General features: G+C 50.2%; 1 protein-coding gene and 1 pseudogene across 1 annotated transcript; one reads left to right on the top strand and one right to left on the bottom strand.

The window, feature by feature from the left end:
* Window positions 1–7,926: 7,926 nt before the first annotated feature.
* LOC123086483 (peroxidase 4) lies at window positions 7,927–10,234 on the top strand. Its single transcript, XM_044508252.1, has 3 exons — window positions 7,927–8,600; window positions 8,702–8,867; window positions 9,632–10,234. Exons 1-3 carry the CDS (start codon window positions 8,190–8,192, stop codon window positions 10,021–10,023), a joined length of 969 nt encoding a protein of 322 aa, XP_044364187.1. The 5' UTR covers window positions 7,927–8,189; the 3' UTR covers window positions 10,024–10,234.
* Window positions 10,235–11,074: 840 nt separating this feature from the next.
* The window catches only part of LOC123083860 (putative F-box/FBD/LRR-repeat protein At5g44950), a 7,240-nt pseudogene continuing 1,692 nt past the window's right edge, over window positions 11,075–16,622 (bottom strand).

The following is a 16,622-nucleotide window of genomic DNA, read 5'->3' as shown; positions in this document are numbered from 1 at the left end:
TCCATTACCTCAGTAGCACATTCTATGAATCTCCTGCCAGTGTCAGTGCCTTCAAATGCCACAAACTTGCCTGCCCTCTGCCTGTGCAGGATGCACCTTTTGTCAGATTCAGTCACAAGCCCACAGAAACTAGGGTCTATCACAGTGTCAGGAGTTTGATGCAAAAACAAAACCATATCTATATCAAGAACAACTCACATATATCAACTTAAATGGAAAAATCTCAAATATCTTCAAACCCTAACCCTAACCCTAGAACAGAACAGACAGGAGAGGGAGAGGATAGCCTGAGCTGACTTACAAAGTACTCCATCTGCATGTTGCTGAACTCGCTCATGTACTCGTCATCGTCGTCCGACGTCTCGTTGCTGTTCGGCCACGACGGCATGGTCGCGGCGTCGCCAGAGCGCGAGAAGAAGAAACAGAAGCAGAGGAGAGCAGAGAGGAGTGGAGTGAGCTTGGGGAGAGTGAGAGAGCTGGTGGGGACGAGCGGCCCAGCCGGCCAGGTTATGACCTGGTCTGACCAGGTGCGGCCGACGAGCGGCTCTAACGGCCCCGCGCGCGCTGTTAGCCGTTAGGCGGGCCGCCCGCCTGGCAAGTGGGCCACTATCGTCAGAATCGTTGTTAAAACGGTCAAAACGACCATTAAGTCAACCTAGTAGTTTTTAGTCACGTTTTTTAAAAAAATTGATAGTTTTTGACCACTTTTAAAAAAAGTGGTAGTTCTGTGGGACACGAACCCCTAAAGTGGTAGTTTTTTGTCAATCACTCTCAGAAACAACAAGCACGTACGTACAACCAAAAAAAACAACACAAAATGATCGATACATAGTCAACAGACAAATTCTTTGAGCGAGCTAACCCATATGCTGTCGTTGAATTTTCTTAACGGCAGGTTGTGGTCAGAGAAGTGCAGCTTGCTTCGCATGATGTCTTCCTGTACCAGTTTCACTCTCCCTGTGAATCAACTTGTTGTATCGGTCAAAGCGGCTTCCAACGGATCCAAGACCATATCTCCTCTGTCTAATGTCTGGGTGCTCGTTGATGATGTGCCTCCCAGCTTGCGCACCGCGTCCTTCTTGATGGCTTTTGGGGTGCTTATCGGGAAACCTATTGAGGTTGATCTTGCTTCGCTGTCGGTTCTGGGTCCTGCTCGCCTTCGTGTGTGGTGTGTTGATCCGATCTGCATCCGTGGTTCCGTTGATGTCTTCCCGGCGGCTGGTGGCTTTCGTCTTCGAGTTCGGGTGGAAGGTGCTCCTGGTGCGGTCGCTACTCCTCCCCCCCTCCTCCCCCGGCCTTGGGTGACGATGACAAGAGCCGGGAGGGTGGGGGGGTCCTGAGGACTCGCTGAATGGCACGAATCCCCGATTCACCCAGTCTGCGTGGGATGGGCTTTCTCCTGCTGAGCAGGAGCTGATGAAGGATTGTGCTCCGGCTCCGGCGGGTGGTGGGGTTCAGGGCTCAGTGCCTGGTACGGTGGCTGGTCCTGCGGCCGCGGCTGCTTCGAAGGGCACCCCCTTGTCGGGGGCGTGCTCCAACATGCCCATGCGCCCCACCTCCCCCTCGCTGTCCGGCATTGAAGATCTACCTCCAGTGGGACCTTCGGCGGCCAAGAAAAGGAAGAAGTCCTCGGTGAAGAAGTTTTCCGCGAAGAGCCGGGCCTCGGGGGACTCCAGGCAGTCGGCGGCTGGGCTCTGCCGCCGTCTGGAGGCAGACCTGGGGGCGGCTTCGGGCCCTTCTTCGACGGCGGCCTCCCCTGGTCGGGCCCCTCCGGTCCCTGTGCGCTCTCCTGCCTCGACCGCTCGCAAGAGTGGCCGCGCCTCCAACAGTGGCGAGAGCGTGGTGGATCGGGCGGCTCGGCGTGCGGCGGCGCGTGATCTTCCCCCCTCAGGTTTGGATACACCCTCATCTCCTTCCCCCCCTTTGGCTCAGTCTCCTGTTAGGCTTGTTTTACCCTCCCATCCCGATGAACATCTCCTTTCGATATTAGCTGATGTTGGGATATGTCTAGACGCTAGCGTGGGTTCTCCCTCCTCTCTGTTGCAGTTGATTCGTGCTAATGAACGTGCTCAGGCTGATATCGCCAAGGCCAAGGAGGCCGGGACTGGGATGGATGCCCCTCTGGTTGTGGCCGGAGGGGAACCGGGCGAGGTTGCTAGGGGGCAGCTGTCTCCGGTGCAGAAGCGCGGGGCCGGGAAACGTGCTAAAACCTGCAAGGCTCCGTGCAGGTCGAGCTTGAGAATTAAAAACCTTTCCCTAAGATGAAGGCCCTGTTTTGGAACATTAGAGGGTTCTGCGCTAGGGGGCGCAGAGACCAACTGAAGGACTTAATGCGCGCTGAAAGAATTGATTTTATCGGGCTTGTTGAGACTCTTAAACCCTCCTTTTCTCCTTCTGAACTATCGGCGATTGCTGGGATTGAAAGATTTAGGTGGAATTTTGTGGCCTCTGTTGGTCAGTCCGGCGGCTTTCTTCTGGGCACCAATAATGTCACCTTTGATTTTGTGGCTTTCGACCATGGTATATACTGGGCTAGTATGGTAGTTTCCCTACGTTCCAATAACACCCTCCTTGAACTTATGGTAGTATATGGTCCGGCTGATCATTCCTTGTCACAAATTTTCTTGGATGAGATTTTTACTAAAATTGATGCCTGCCAACTGCCACTCCTGATTGGGGGTGATTTTAATCTGCTTCGGTATCCTTCTGATAAGAGTTCTGTCAATTTCTCCTAGGTGCGGGCCGAGGCTTTTAATGCTTTCATCAGGGACACGGCTATCCGTGAGATCCCGAGGGTTGGGGCCCGCTACACTTGGACCAACCGACAGACTTGTCCTATTCGCTCGGTTCTTGATAGAGTTTTTATCTGCCCTGCTTGGGATGGCCTTTTTCCTCACTGCTCACTTCGGGCCCTCCCCATCGTCGGGTCCGATCACGCTCCTCTCATCCTTGACGATGGTCTCTGCCCCAATGGCTGCCAAAGATTTCAATTTGATGCGTCCTGGCTTTTAGTGGAAGGGTTCCCTGATATGCTGGCTCAGAAGATCTTGGGCTTTCTTACCTCCCCCCATCGTTCATTTGGCCCTATGGATGACTGGCATTATGTTTCTTACTCCCTACGCAAGTTCCTTAGAGGATGGGCCAAGAACCACTTTGCTGAGTCGAGGCGCGACAAATCTAGATTGAGTGCTCAAATTAGTGCCCTCGACTCCCGTGCGGACAATGGTGGGCTCTCGGCTACTGAGTGGCAAGTTCGCTATGGCCTTGAGAAGGAGCTTCTGGCTATTCATCGCCAAGAGGAAGTGTATTGGAAGCAAAGGGGTACGATTAATTGGACTCTTAAGGGTGATTCTCCCACGGCTTACTTTTTCGCCATTGCGAATGGCAGACGGCGTAGATGTTTGATTAACAGCCTCATTATTGATGGTGTTAGGGTCTCTGAACCGCCGGTCATTCTCCGTCATGTAGTTCGGTTCTTCTCTAACCTGCTTTCGGCTAAACTAGACCTCGGATTCGCGCTAGCCCCGGGCTTCTGGGCTCCCCTTGATAGGATTTCTCACGCTGATAATGAGTTTCTGTTGATTCCCCCTTCTGAGGAGGAAATTTTTGATACTATTCGGACGGCTAATTCTAATGCGGCTTCAGGCCCTGATGGTTTCTCCATTCCGTTCTTTCGACAATTCTGGCCCCAACTAAAAGGTCTAATTTCTGCTGTCATCCAAGGGTATTGGCTGGGATCGGTTGACATTTCTAGACTTAACTATGCGGTTCTCTCCCTCATCCCTAAGGTCAAGGGTGCGGATATGATTTCTCAATTTAGGCTGATTGCTTTAATCAACAACTTCGCAAAGATGCCTGCAAAGGGCATGGCCACTAGGCTATCTCCCATTGCACATCGGACCATTAGCCCTTTCCAGTCTGCTTTCATCAAAGGGAGGTTCATTTTGGACGGGGTACTTTGTTTACATGAGATTGTTCATGACTTACGGGTGCGAGGGACCAAGGCTATGGTTCTCAAACTTGACTTTGAAAAGGCCTACGACTCGGTTAGCTGGAAATTCCTTCGGCAAGTTCTTTTGGCTAAGGGCTTTGAGGGGCCTGTTATGCAGCGCTTGATGCAATTGGTTTCTGGGGGGCACACGGCTGTGGCTGTCAATGGCCAAATTAGCCAGTTTTTTGCTAATGGCAGGGGCCTCAGGCAAGGGGATCCAGCGTCCCCTTTACTCTTCAACTTTGTGGCTGATGCTCTATCTCGCATTCTCTCTCGAGCTGCCTTGGCTGGTCATATCACTCCGGTGAGCTCTCATCTCATCTCTAATGGCATCTCTCATCTCCAATATGCGGATGATACTATAATTCTGATGGAACTTAATGATAATAGCCTCACCAATCTGAAATTCCTTCTGCTTTGTTTCGAAGCGCTCTCAGGTCTTAAAATCAATTTCTCTAAGAGTGAGGTTGTAGTGACTGGGGTCTCGGACGAAGAGGCGCAGCGGGTGGCCCATATTCTGAACTGCTCTTTGGGATCCTACCCTCTCAAATATCTAGGCCTCCCCATTTCCCCGCTTAAACTTTTGGCTAAAGACTTCGCTCCGGTGGTTACCAAAGTTAGCAACAGAGTTCTCCCTTGGCGAGGGCGATATAATACGCAAGCGGGCAAGGTCGCCCTTACTAACTCCTGTCTTTCTTCACTACCTATGTTCTTAATGGGATTCTATCTTCTCTCTAGTGGGGTTCATAATGGTTTTGACAAGCATAGGGGTGCTTTCTATTGGAACGCAGCGGACAATAAACGTAAGTACAAGATGGTCAGATGGGACATTATATGTCGCCCCAAGGCCAAAGGGGGTTTGGGCATTATTAATACGCGAGTGATGAATTCTTGTCTTATGATCAAATGGTGGTGGAAGATCATGACTCTTGAGGAACTGCCACCCTGGCTCTCTATCCTAAAAGCTAAATATTTCCCCTCCTCGAGTCCTATGTTCGCGCCGGCTGCGGGTGGGTCGCAATTTTTGCATCAACTGGTTAAAGTCCGGCCGATCTTTCGGTCCCTTGTAAAATTTGTAGTTAGGAACGGTAAGTCTACGCGGTTTTGGCTTGATTGGTGGGTCGGGGACTCCACGCTGGCTGTTGCTTTTCCGGTTCTATTTTCATATTGCGATGATACTGAGGTTTCTATCTTTGAGCTCTCGGCTAGGGGTTGGGTTCTGGATTTTCGTCGTTCTCTTTCTCCTGAAGAGTTGAAGATTGGCAGCGCCTTACTGCTTGCTTCCCCCTGCTCTCGGAGGAAGAGGATACCGTGGTGTGGCCCCTCTCCTCTTCGGGGCGTTTTTCGGTTAAATCTGCTTACTCCAAGCTTATCCCTGGGGGGCGCCCGGTCAAGTTTAAGCATGTCTGGTCGGCTCGAATTCCTCCTAAGATCAAGATATTTCTCTGGCAAGCTATCCGGAGTAAGCTCCCGGCGGCCGATCAGATTAAGAAAAGAAACGGGCCGGGGTCCGACAGGTGTGTGCTTTGTGGGGCACTGGAGAACACCGAGCATATTTTCTTTCACTGCTCCTTAGCTAAACTTATGTGGAGTTGCATCAGACTCTGGTTACATGTAAATTGGTCCCCTTCCTCCTTTGAAGACCTGAGGCATTATGTCAATCTTCTTTCTGGCCATTCTAAAAGAGTCTTCTTAGTTGGATGGGCTGCGATTGGCTGGTCGTTGTGGACTACTAGGAATAAGTTCTCGATTGAACATATTTTTCCGGCTAATCCTGTCAATTGCTTATTTAAAGCCAATGATTTCTTGCAGCAGTGGAGATTATTGACTAAAGAAGGGGACCTCCAGGCCTTCGACGCCATGCTATCCAAGATGAAATCTACGGCGTCTGGGCTTCTTCGGCTTTCTTTGAGGACGGCTTCCTGAATGCTCTTTTGGTGTCTGGTTTAGGCCGGCCTGCGTGCCATGTAAGGCCGCTGGCCTTGTTATGATTCTTTATCTTATGCGCGCGATACTTTGTTGGGTGCTGTTGTTGGTCATATGCTCTGCCTGGTGGCTTTATCTATAAAGTCGGGCTCTCGCCTTTTCTCTAAAAAAAAGTGCAGCTTGCTGCCGCAGCATTTTGATACTCTACTCCTACCCGATGAGCGCAGAGTTTCTACTGGATGGGCGTCGGAATTCTGTTTGCGAAAGCTGGTCTTCGGTCGTGGACTCGTTCTGCTGCACATGCACGAGTAAACAATGCAATAAGATGCGTGTTGCTACACGTACCTAGTACTGTAGTGGTAGTAATCTGATGATGTACCCCATGCCTTTTCTTGAGGGGACATGCGCATGTGCAGCATTTTGGTGTGCCAAACCTCCGGCGATTGCGGTGCGGTCGGATACTCGGATCCAAAGTCGTTACTATTTGCTTGCAGCAACCAGCATTGAAATTCTTTTGACTAGAGTCTATCTATCTACTCTCTGCAGCAGGAGTACTTCTAAATCCGTAAGCGTAAAGCACCAGAACCAACAAGGCATCCATATGTGCAGACAGTAGCATCTAATCTCTCCGTTCCTAAATATTTGTCTTTTTAGAAATTTTAACAAGTGACTACATACGAAACAAAATGAATAAATTTACACTCTAAAATATATCTATATACATTCGTATGTGGTAACCATTTAAAACTTCTAGAAAGATAAATATTTAGGAATGGAGGGAGTAAGAATTAGGCAGCATTAGAAATCTTCTCCATCGATCGATCCTTTTAGATCTTCTTTCTGGAGCTAATAAAAGGTACAACTGTGAACACGGAACACTCAAATCAAAATGTTAAGGCTCAAGCTAATTAACTAAGTGGGTGTATGATTGGTGCATGCTGTGTGAACTAGGCCCAAAAGGTATTATACTCCACTTTGACTAAACAGAATACTGTTAAGCGCAGAGTAGTACTAGGAGTAACGAATACTCATGTCTGATTCCGGGCTCATCTGCTCATGGTGAACAATAAAATACTATGTGATCTGCGGATAGATATAATTCAAGATCTTTTTTCACATGTATGCTATAGAAGAGTCTTGCTATGCACACAACGAAACTTGGACAATGCATAGACGATGGATTAAATCTTGCCAGACACACGTTGATTCACAAGGGGGATTTACGTGTTGTGCATAGATCAGCCACTTATATCGTGCATGGAGCAATTTCAACTATAGAATTTGCTGATGCACGCACGTACGTATTTATATGCTGCCTTGAGGAGAGAATTCACGTTGAATTGTCCATGATAGCTATAGATAGATATAAGAATGTTTTGACCGTGACCAAGCAGCATGCATGTCTCCAGTTTCTAACGATGAGCATGTGCTAAATAGTACCACCGGAGACCCGGTCCGTCTATATGTCCTCGAAACTTGAAAAAAAAACTATGAGAAAAAGCAGCAGGATGGTCGGATCATCATCTCGTTCACGATCATGTACCGGTAGGCAGTCGCTACATACCGATCAGACGTGGACTAACCTTGACATTCGTTGGGTAGTGAAACGGTGATACAAAAATTAATTAAGAAAATCATAAGCGTGCTAATGTACTCTTCCTGTGCCAAAGTGTCGCCTCAAAGTCCATGTAAGCGTTACAAAAAAATGATCTAAATTTGACTCAGAGATGCTAAGCAGAGTAGCTAGCAAACACAGAGTCGGTAGCGGAAGGCAGTCGGTAGTTTTCAGTAGCACAGGAAAGCAACATGAGGAGACGGAGTCATGCATGCAAGCATGATTGCCATTGCCATGATTCTTTACTTAACCGTCTCGATTGCACAGTGTCGGCAAGCAGCTTTTCCACACCAAAAAACGTTCATTTTTCACGAGCTACGACGTTACGTATACTCAACCAGCTACACGGCCGGATCGATGTAGCACCTGCAGGTGTGAAACGCGTTGTTCCAATGCGCGCGCCCGTTTGGATCAATTCTCAAAGTCCACCGGAGTTGGTGAAGACGATGATGCAATCTAATAATATGTGATGGCAGACTGGTACTCCTAGCTAGTATAATCATGGCCGGCGGCGTGAGCTAGGCTTTCCCTCCTATAAATACCGGCCGCCCCGCGTTCCTCCACCATCCAGCAAACAAGCTCTCAAGGCAATATCTAGCTAGCTACTCCTAGATAGCACACTTGATTCGATCGATCGTCAGCAACGTAAACCCATAGATGTCGACCATGGCGGCGCGCGCCATCGTCGTCCTGGTCTCGCTCATCCTCGCGGTGGTCGCCGGCGGCGCGTCGGCGCAGCTGTCGTCGGGCTTCTACTCCCGCTCGTGCCCGGGCATGCTCAAAGCCGTGCGCTCGGCGCTGCGGCCGGCGATCGTCAGGGAGCGGCGCGTGGGCGCCTCCATCGTCCGCCTCTTCTTCCACGACTGCTTCGTCCAGGGCTGCGACGCCTCGCTGCTGCTGGACGACGCGTCGGGCCTGCGCGGCGAGAAGAACGCCAAGCCCAACAAGAACTCAGTCAGGGGGTTTGAGGTCATCGACGCCATCAAGGCGGCCGTCGAGAAGGAGTGTCCCGGCGTCGTCTCCTGCGCCGACATCCTCGCCATCGCCGCCGAGGAGAGCGTCGTCTTGGTAAGTATCTATGCATATAATTAAAGGCGTGCTTAGCTATAGCTTGTACGTATTCTTCACCAAAGTCTAACACTACTGTGACATGCGTTGTGTACGTGTAGCTGGGTGGCCCGAGCTGGGAGGTGAAGATGGGGCGGAGGGACTCAACGACGGCGAGCTTCAGCGGCGCCGAGAACAACATCCCGCCGCCTACGTCGGGGCTCGCAAACCTTACGTCGCTCTTCGCCGCTCAGGGGCTCTCCCAGAAAGACATGGTCGCGCTCTCAGGTAGTACTACACATGTAGCACATGCAAATGCACGTTAACCGCCAAATAAACAACTAAATATCTTGCATATTGACCTCTTTTTACTGGGATTTTCAGAAGAAGAAAAATACAACATAACATCGATATATTTCTGTTCCCACTCCATCATTGAACTTGAAATACTGTTGCAGTCTTAATAACAAACAAAAGTAGTGATCACGTAACATATATTTTCCTTTCCTGGAGCAAGGTAAAAAAAAATTGACTACTTCTCGACACTGTTAATTTCTCAAGGTAGCTTTGGTAGCTGCAAAACAGCTGGGATCAAGCAACGGAACTGATAGCCACGTTTTGACTCGAAAGCTAAAAACTTCTACTACATAAGACCTTTTCTCAGGATTAACAAAATATACTCCCTCCGTTCCTAAATATTTGTCTTTTTAGAGGTTTTAAATGGTGAAATGAGTGAATCTACACTTTAAAATATGTCTATATACATCCGTATGTGGTGACCATTTAAAATCTCTAGAAAGACAAATATTTAGAAACAGGGGGAGTAATTAACAAAAGGTGATTAGGAAGTTGGCAACTAATTACCATTAACCTGAGCCTCTGGAAATTTGCTCTGTAAGACTACTATACAACAACAACAGCAAAAATTGATCTGTTCCGTGATCACATAAAATACGTAGAAGCGCCAATTACAAAAATTGGTGAATGATTGTTACCGATGGAAAGAAAAAGAGTAACCATTTAACGGTAACCTGACCCATCACTTGTTCCAGGAGCCCACACGGTCGGCCAAGCACGCTGCACATTCTTTCGGGACCACATCTACAACGACACAAACATCGACTCCGGCTTCGCCAGGAGCCGCCAGTCAGGCTGCCCTCGTACCGCCGGCTCCGGCGACAACAACCTGGCGCCACTGGACCTGCAGACCCCGAGCACCTTCGAGAACGACTACTACAAGAACCTCGTCCAAAAGAGGGGCATCCTGCACTCGGACCAGGAGCTCTTCAACGGCGGCGCCGCCGACGCGCTGGTCCAGCAGTACATCGGCAGCCAGAGCGCCTTCTTCAAGGACTTCGTGGTGGGGATGATCAAGATGGGGGACATCACGCCGCTGACTGGGTCCAGCGGACAGATCAGGAAGAACTGCAGGAGGATCAACTAAGAAAAGATCCTCCACTTTCTGCGCAGACAGTTGTGAAATCCCTAGAAATGCAGCACAATCCGTAGCAATCCAGGATGTGTTTGGTCGCGCCCATGCTTGCAAGCAGCTTGTGGTTTCCTCTCGTTCGACTCTGTTTATGCAATTGTGAAATCAATGTACGTTGTGCCTGGTGGATTAATAAAAAGGTCTACCCCGTCTCTATGGTCGGAAATTATTTGTGAAAACTGAAAAGCCTACAGCACGACGACATGATGACCTTATTTTTCGCAACTGAAGAGCCATATAGGCCATGAAGAAGCTGTGACCCTGTGGAACAACAACTACTTTATCATTGTGTGCAGAAGATCATAGAATAAATGGAGGAGGCTAGCAGCAAAGAGTAACTGATCTAGGATGCTGCGTATCATAGTTTGGCCGCCAGGACACACTATTCTTAGGCGTGCCCTTGTAGCTCAAGTTACTATTACCTTAGCACGTTTGCGAAAATAACCAAATTGGCTTGCAAATGGTGGTTCGAATTTTCGCAATCGAAGAACCAGATTGGCCATAAATAGCTGCCCCAATAATTGACTTGCCGCATCTATGCAAATCAATCAGAACAGAACACAAAAGGGCACAATCTGAGAGCATCAAAATCTTTTGCCAGCTGGAACAAATATCCCAGGTAATATCTAGAGGAAATTATCAAGACAGTAAACAAAACATGGATTATCTCAGCTGTTACTACTATCCCCACCCCCAACATCAAGCCTCATATGAATAGCAGCAATGTTGTGCAATGTAATTCTCATCAGATCAAATCTACCTAATTAAATCAAATTTAACACAAGCACAATAGGTGCTCCGCAATTGCCAACTGAAAAAAACAGCATTTCCAACAGAATGGCAGTCATTTGCATCAACGAAGACGGTAACAAATCATGTTCGCAGAAACAAGAGTCCGTGCAGATCATACAAAAAAACTCTGAAAATAGTGCATGTCCAAACTGCAACTACAGAACACAACAACTTCCAGAGCTAGTAAAGATAAAGTAAACATGCACCTTTCACTTCAGAAGTTCACGAAAGGGTCGCCAACAGAACTGGCCGATGCTCTCTTGAAGTTCCCCATGCCACCATCTTCAGGATCAGAACACCCGGTGACCATGATTTTGGAGCCTGCACTGGCCCGTTTCATGGACCGCAGAGGATTCACTTTGGAATGCATATCCTCCATGGAAGTGAACCATGCATTGGCCAACACTATCACCACATGCTTCAGCACCAGCGCACTCTCAAAGAAAAACTTGAGAAAAGCAAGCTCACTCCGATCCCCTCGGTAATCATGGAAAACCAGCAGCTTGATGCGCGAGCTGATGCATTCTATGGTACCAGACTCATTCCAGAACTTGAGGTTGTGCTTGCCAGAGGGTTGACCAGTTTTTCCAGACTGGAAAAATAATTAAGTTAGTGCACATGAAGTTCATCAGATGTTGATGGATCATGATGCAACAGCAGCAATTCACAGTATGATGCTAGTACATTATGGTGCAAATGAATGCCAAAAGAAGCATCAGGGGCTTCACCATGATGTGGAGCGTCTTGTAAGACAATAGGCTTTGAGGGGAACTGGCACAACCCTCTAGGGGTGGCCTATCACATATATATATAATGAGGTGGTATACAACGTTACAATATACACATGTAAATACAGTCTAACACCCTCCCTCAATCTTAGCCACTTTCTAATGAATCTAGAAGGGTAAGATTGCGCCTGCAAGTCTCAAACTGTGGCAAAGGCAATGGCTTGGTGAAGATGTCAGCAAGTTGATCCTTGGAAGAAATAAACTTGATCTGTAGTTGCTTCTGAGAGACACGTTCACGCACAAAGTGATAGTCAACTTCAATGTGTTTCGTTCGGGCATGGAATACCGGATTTGCAGAAAGGTATGTAGCACCGATGTTATCACACCAAAGAACAGGAGGCTGTGATTGGGGTATAATTAACTCCTGAAGCAAGGACTGTACCCAGATGATCTCTGATGTGGCATTGGCCACAGCCTTATACTCAGCCTCAGTACTGCTACGCGAGACAGTAGCCTGTTTCCGAGCACTCCAGGCAATCAGGTTAGAGCCAAAGAAGACAGCATAACCCCCCGTGGATCGCCTGTCATCCGGATTGCCAGCCTAGTCTGCATCAGAATATGCTGAAAGACAACCAGAGTCAGACGGCCGAATATGCAAACCATGAGCCACCGTGAAACGAATATAGCGCAAAATCCGCTTAACAGCAGACCAGTGAGTGTCACGGGGTGACTGCAGATACTGGCAGACTCGGTTAACAGCATAGGAAATGTCTGGTCGCGTGATCGTCAAGTACTGGAGCCCACCAACAATACTCCTGTACTCTGTCGCATCAGAAGAAGAAAGAAGCACACCATCAACAACATTGAGCTTATCAGTGGTAGACATGGGTGTAGTCATCGGTTTGCACTTAAGCATCCCAGCTCGCTGCAACAAATCCAGAGAGTACTTCTTCTGCGTCATAACAAGGCCAGCAGCACGAGAAGTAACCTCCACACCAAGAAAGTAATGAAGCTTCCCAAGGTCCTTGACCGCAAAATCAGCACCAAGTGAGCGAACAAGCGCAGTAGCAGCCGACTGAGAGGAGCTGACCAAAATGATATCATCTACATAGACCAACAAGTACATAGTAACCTCAGGCCTTTGAAGAAGAAACAATGAGGAGTCAGCAGTTGATGATGCAAAACCATGAGCACGAAGAGCCATTGCAAGACGAGCATGCCAAGCACGAGGAGCCTGCTTCAGACCATAAATTGCCTTGGATAGACGACAGAGATGATCAGGGCGATCCGGATCAGAGAAACCCGGAGGCTGGCGCATGTAAACCTCCTCCGCCAAGACACCATGAAGAAAAGCATTTTGAACATCAAGCTGACGAAGAAACCAACCTCGAGTAACAGCCAGAGAGAGAAGAAGTCTGATGGTAGTAGGCTTGACCACTGGACTGAAGGTGTCTTCATAGTCAAGTCCAAAACGCTGTCGAAAACCACGAGCAACCAGACGAGCCTTATAGCGCTCAATGGACCCATCAGAATGCTTCTTCACTTTGAAAACCCATTTGGAATCAATGACATTTACCCGTGATTGTGGAGGAACAAGAGTCCATGTCTGATTGCGAAGAAGCGCTTGATACTCCTGCTCCATGGCCTCTCTCCAATGAGGAATGCGCATAGCAGCTTGATACGTGCGTGGCTCAGAGGATGGATCTGCGAGAGCAGCAGACATGCACGCCGCTAACCAAGCAACTGTGCCATCGTGACGTTGCTTAGGCTGAAAAATGCCACTCCGACTGCGCGTATGTGGACGTAGAGCAGCAGCAGGAGCCGGCGGAGGCGAAGGTGACGGAGACGTGACGGTCGCCGGAGATGCAGGAATCACCTCAGGCGAGCTCGGGACAGACGACTCCGGGCTGCATGGCGAAGACTGGCCCGACGACAGGGGCTCAGAGGCCATGGGCGAACCGAGAGTGGGCGAGGCCAGCTCCGGTGACACCGGCCCAGACAGCCTTGGCGAGGCGAGAGCAGGCGAGGCCGGCCCTGGTGACAAGGGCCCAGACACCCTGGGCGAGGCAGGGGCGGGCGAGGCCAGGCCTGGTGATGACTGCCCCGACGCCCTGGGCGAGACGGGGACCGAGGAGGCCGGCCCAGTCGGCGGGGTTGCAGGGCGCGACGATGGCGAAGGCAGCCCAGAAGCCAGAGGCGACCGGGCCAGGACGTCGATCGGCCGTGCATGAGCACGGAAACCGAGGCCATGCAGGGGCGCCATGTGCTCCTCATGCACAACAGAAGGTGCCGAGGATGAAGGCGATGGCGACGAAGAGGAAGATGGCACTTCCAGAATCTCCAAACGAGCCCCACGACCAGTGCCTGCATCATGGTTAGGCAACAATAGAGGAGAATATGCAACATCATCAAATTGGTCAGAAGCAACAGAGGATGAATGCATGACAAGTGGCTCGGTAGTGGACACAGGGAGTTTGGCAAAGGGAAAAACATGCTCATCAAACACAACATCCCGAGAGATGTAGACACGATTAGTGGGCACATGAAGATATTTGTATCCTTTATGAAGAGAGCTATAACCAAGAAAAACACACTTCTTGGAACGAAACTCGAGCTTACGCTTGTTATATGGACGGAGATGGGGCCAGCAAGCACACCCAAACACCTTGAGAAAGGTGTAGTCCGGTTGTTCATTAAGGAGAACTTCAACAGGAGTCTTCATATTCAAAACACGAGTGGGAGTACGATTGATGAGAAAACATGCAGTGGTGAAAGCATCACTCCAAAAACGAAACGGAACAGATGCATGGGCCAAAAGAGTCAGACCAACTTCAACAATGTGACGATGCTTACGTTCTACTAAACCATTCTGCTGATGTGTATGTGGACATGCTAAACGGTGAGTGATCCCAAGCGACTGAAAGAAGGAGTTGAGGTTGCGATACTCGCCACCCCAGTCCGACTGAACATGAACAATTTTGTGCTTGAGAAGGCGTTCAACATGTTTTTGGAACTGAACAAAAATGTCAAACACATCAGATTTACGTTTGATAAGATAAAGCCAGGTAAAGCGGCTGTAAGCATCAACAAAACTGATATAGTAATTATGACCACTAACAGAAGTCTGAGCAGGACCCCATACATCTGAAAACACAAGTTCTAAAGGATGTTTCACCTCACGACTGGACTCCGAAAAAGGAAGTTGATGACTCTTCCCCTGCTGACAAGCATCACACACTGCTACATCTTTATTACTAGACACACTAGGAAGCTCATGACGATGCAAAACATGCCGGACAATAGGTGTGGCCGGGTGACCAAGACGAGCATGCCACTGTGACGGAGATACCCGAACTCCACTGAAGACGCGAGCGACGCCAGGATGCTCCAGACGATAGAGACCTTGGCAGAGCCGCCCACTAAGAAGAATGTCCCTCGTGCCCCGATCCTTAATAAAAGATCAAAAGGATGAAATTCACAAAGCACATTATTATCACGAGTGAGTTTAGGAACTGAAAGAAGATTACGTGTCACAGATGGAACTCGAAGAACATTGCAAAGTTGAAGACTCCTATTGGCATGTCTAGTGAGAAGTGATGCTTGACCAATATGAGAGATGTGCATACCTGCTCCATTGGCGGTGTGGATCTTGTCGGAGCCATGGTAGGGTTCACGAGTGTGAAGCTTCCCCATCTCACTGGTCAGGTGCTCTGTCGCCCCAGAGTCCATGTACCAGTGGGGACAATGGAGTAGGACTGAGTGTGTTCCTGTGGCTTCTGCGGCGGCGGACGATCAGCCATGGCGACCTGACGAGCAAAGTTGCGTGTATCCTTCCCGTCATTGCCGAGACCAAGAAAACCCCGCTGGAAGCGCTTGTGACACTTCGAGGCCTAGTGCCCATCGCGACCACAAAGCTGGCACACACGTGGACCGCCAGCCCCTGGTAGCGTCGCAGTAGGAGGAGGGGCCGAGGCGGGTGGTGGTGACTGCCCCGAAGGAGCCCTGGATGAAGCAGAGGAGCGACCACCCTTGGTGGCGGCGTTTGCCGAGAGGGCGTCGTTGCCCCTGGATCGGCGCGTCTCGACTCGTTGCTCAGTAAGCAGGAGGCGTGAAAAGACCTCGTGTGCTGGCATGGGCATGGAGTTGCCCCTCTCATTGATGATCTCGACTAGGGCGTCATACTCCTCATCAAGACCATTGACAATAAACGAGTTGAACTCGGAGTCGGTGAGGGGCTGTCCAATGGAGGCCAGCGTGTCGGCGAGACTCTTGACTTTGTTGTAGAACTCAGTGGCGGTGGAGTCAAGCTTCTGACACTCCCCAAGTTGGCGACGGAGCCCAGATACACGAGCCTGCGACTGTGCCGCAAACGAGCGCTCAAGAATAGTCCATGCCTCGTGGGACGTCTTGGCGAAGACAACAAGCCCAGCAACGGCCGGAGAGAGCGACCCCTGGATGTAGGAGAGGTTCGCCTGATCCTGCCCTGTCCAGACACGGTGAGCCGGATTATAGACCAGACCGTGCATGTTGTCAACCAGCACAGGAGGGCAAGGGAGAGAGCCGTCGACATAGCCAAGCAGATAGTGACTCCCAAGAAGCGGAAGAACCTGCACGCGCCAGAAGATGTAATTGTTCGACGACAACTTGATGGTGATGAGATGGCCGAAGTGAAACGGCGGCGGCGGCTGCGATCCCATCGAGGAGACTGGCTGAGGTGAGACCACCGTGGAGACAGTCAGAGGGGCAGCCGGCGCGGTGACAGAGGGCGCGATGGCCGCGGTTGACGCCGCGAAGCCTGCCAGCGCGACGTCCTCCGCCACCAGCGGCGCAGTGGCCGAGGGCGCGACAGCCGCGGTTGACGGGGCGGCGGCGGTGTGGGCCACAAGCGCCTGCCCGGGCGAAGTAGCAGCCGGCGGGAGCGCGAAGAGGGAGCCGACGCTCCGTGTCCCGATCGGCGCCTGAAGGGAGGCGGCATCCAGCGGCCTCGAGAGAAGTGCCGCGAGGGAGGCCGGCAGAAAACCGGTGGCGGTGGAG

The sequence above is a fragment of the Triticum aestivum genome, chromosome 4A (genome assembly GCF_018294505.1).
Source record: "Triticum aestivum cultivar Chinese Spring chromosome 4A, IWGSC CS RefSeq v2.1, whole genome shotgun sequence".
NCBI lineage: Eukaryota > Viridiplantae > Streptophyta > Magnoliopsida > Poales > Poaceae > Triticum > Triticum aestivum.
The sequence above is the reverse complement of the archived record's forward strand: the minus strand, read 5'-3'. Positions and strand labels throughout refer to the sequence as shown.

What these genes read in the sequence shown, in the direction of transcription:
- LOC123086483 (XM_044508252.1), top strand. Translation starts at nt 8,190, where the DNA reads ATGTCGACCATGGCGGCGCGCGCCATCGTCGTCCTGGTCTCGCTCATC. An exon ending in CCGAGGAGAGCGTCGTCTTG is followed by an intron (nt 8,601 to 8,701) that starts GTAAGTATCTAT and finishes GTGTACGTGTAG; the next exon opens with CTGGGTGGCCCGAGCTGGGA. An exon ending in AGACATGGTCGCGCTCTCAG is followed by an intron (nt 8,868 to 9,631) that starts GTAGTACTACAC and finishes CACTTGTTCCAG; the next exon opens with GAGCCCACACGGTCGGCCAA.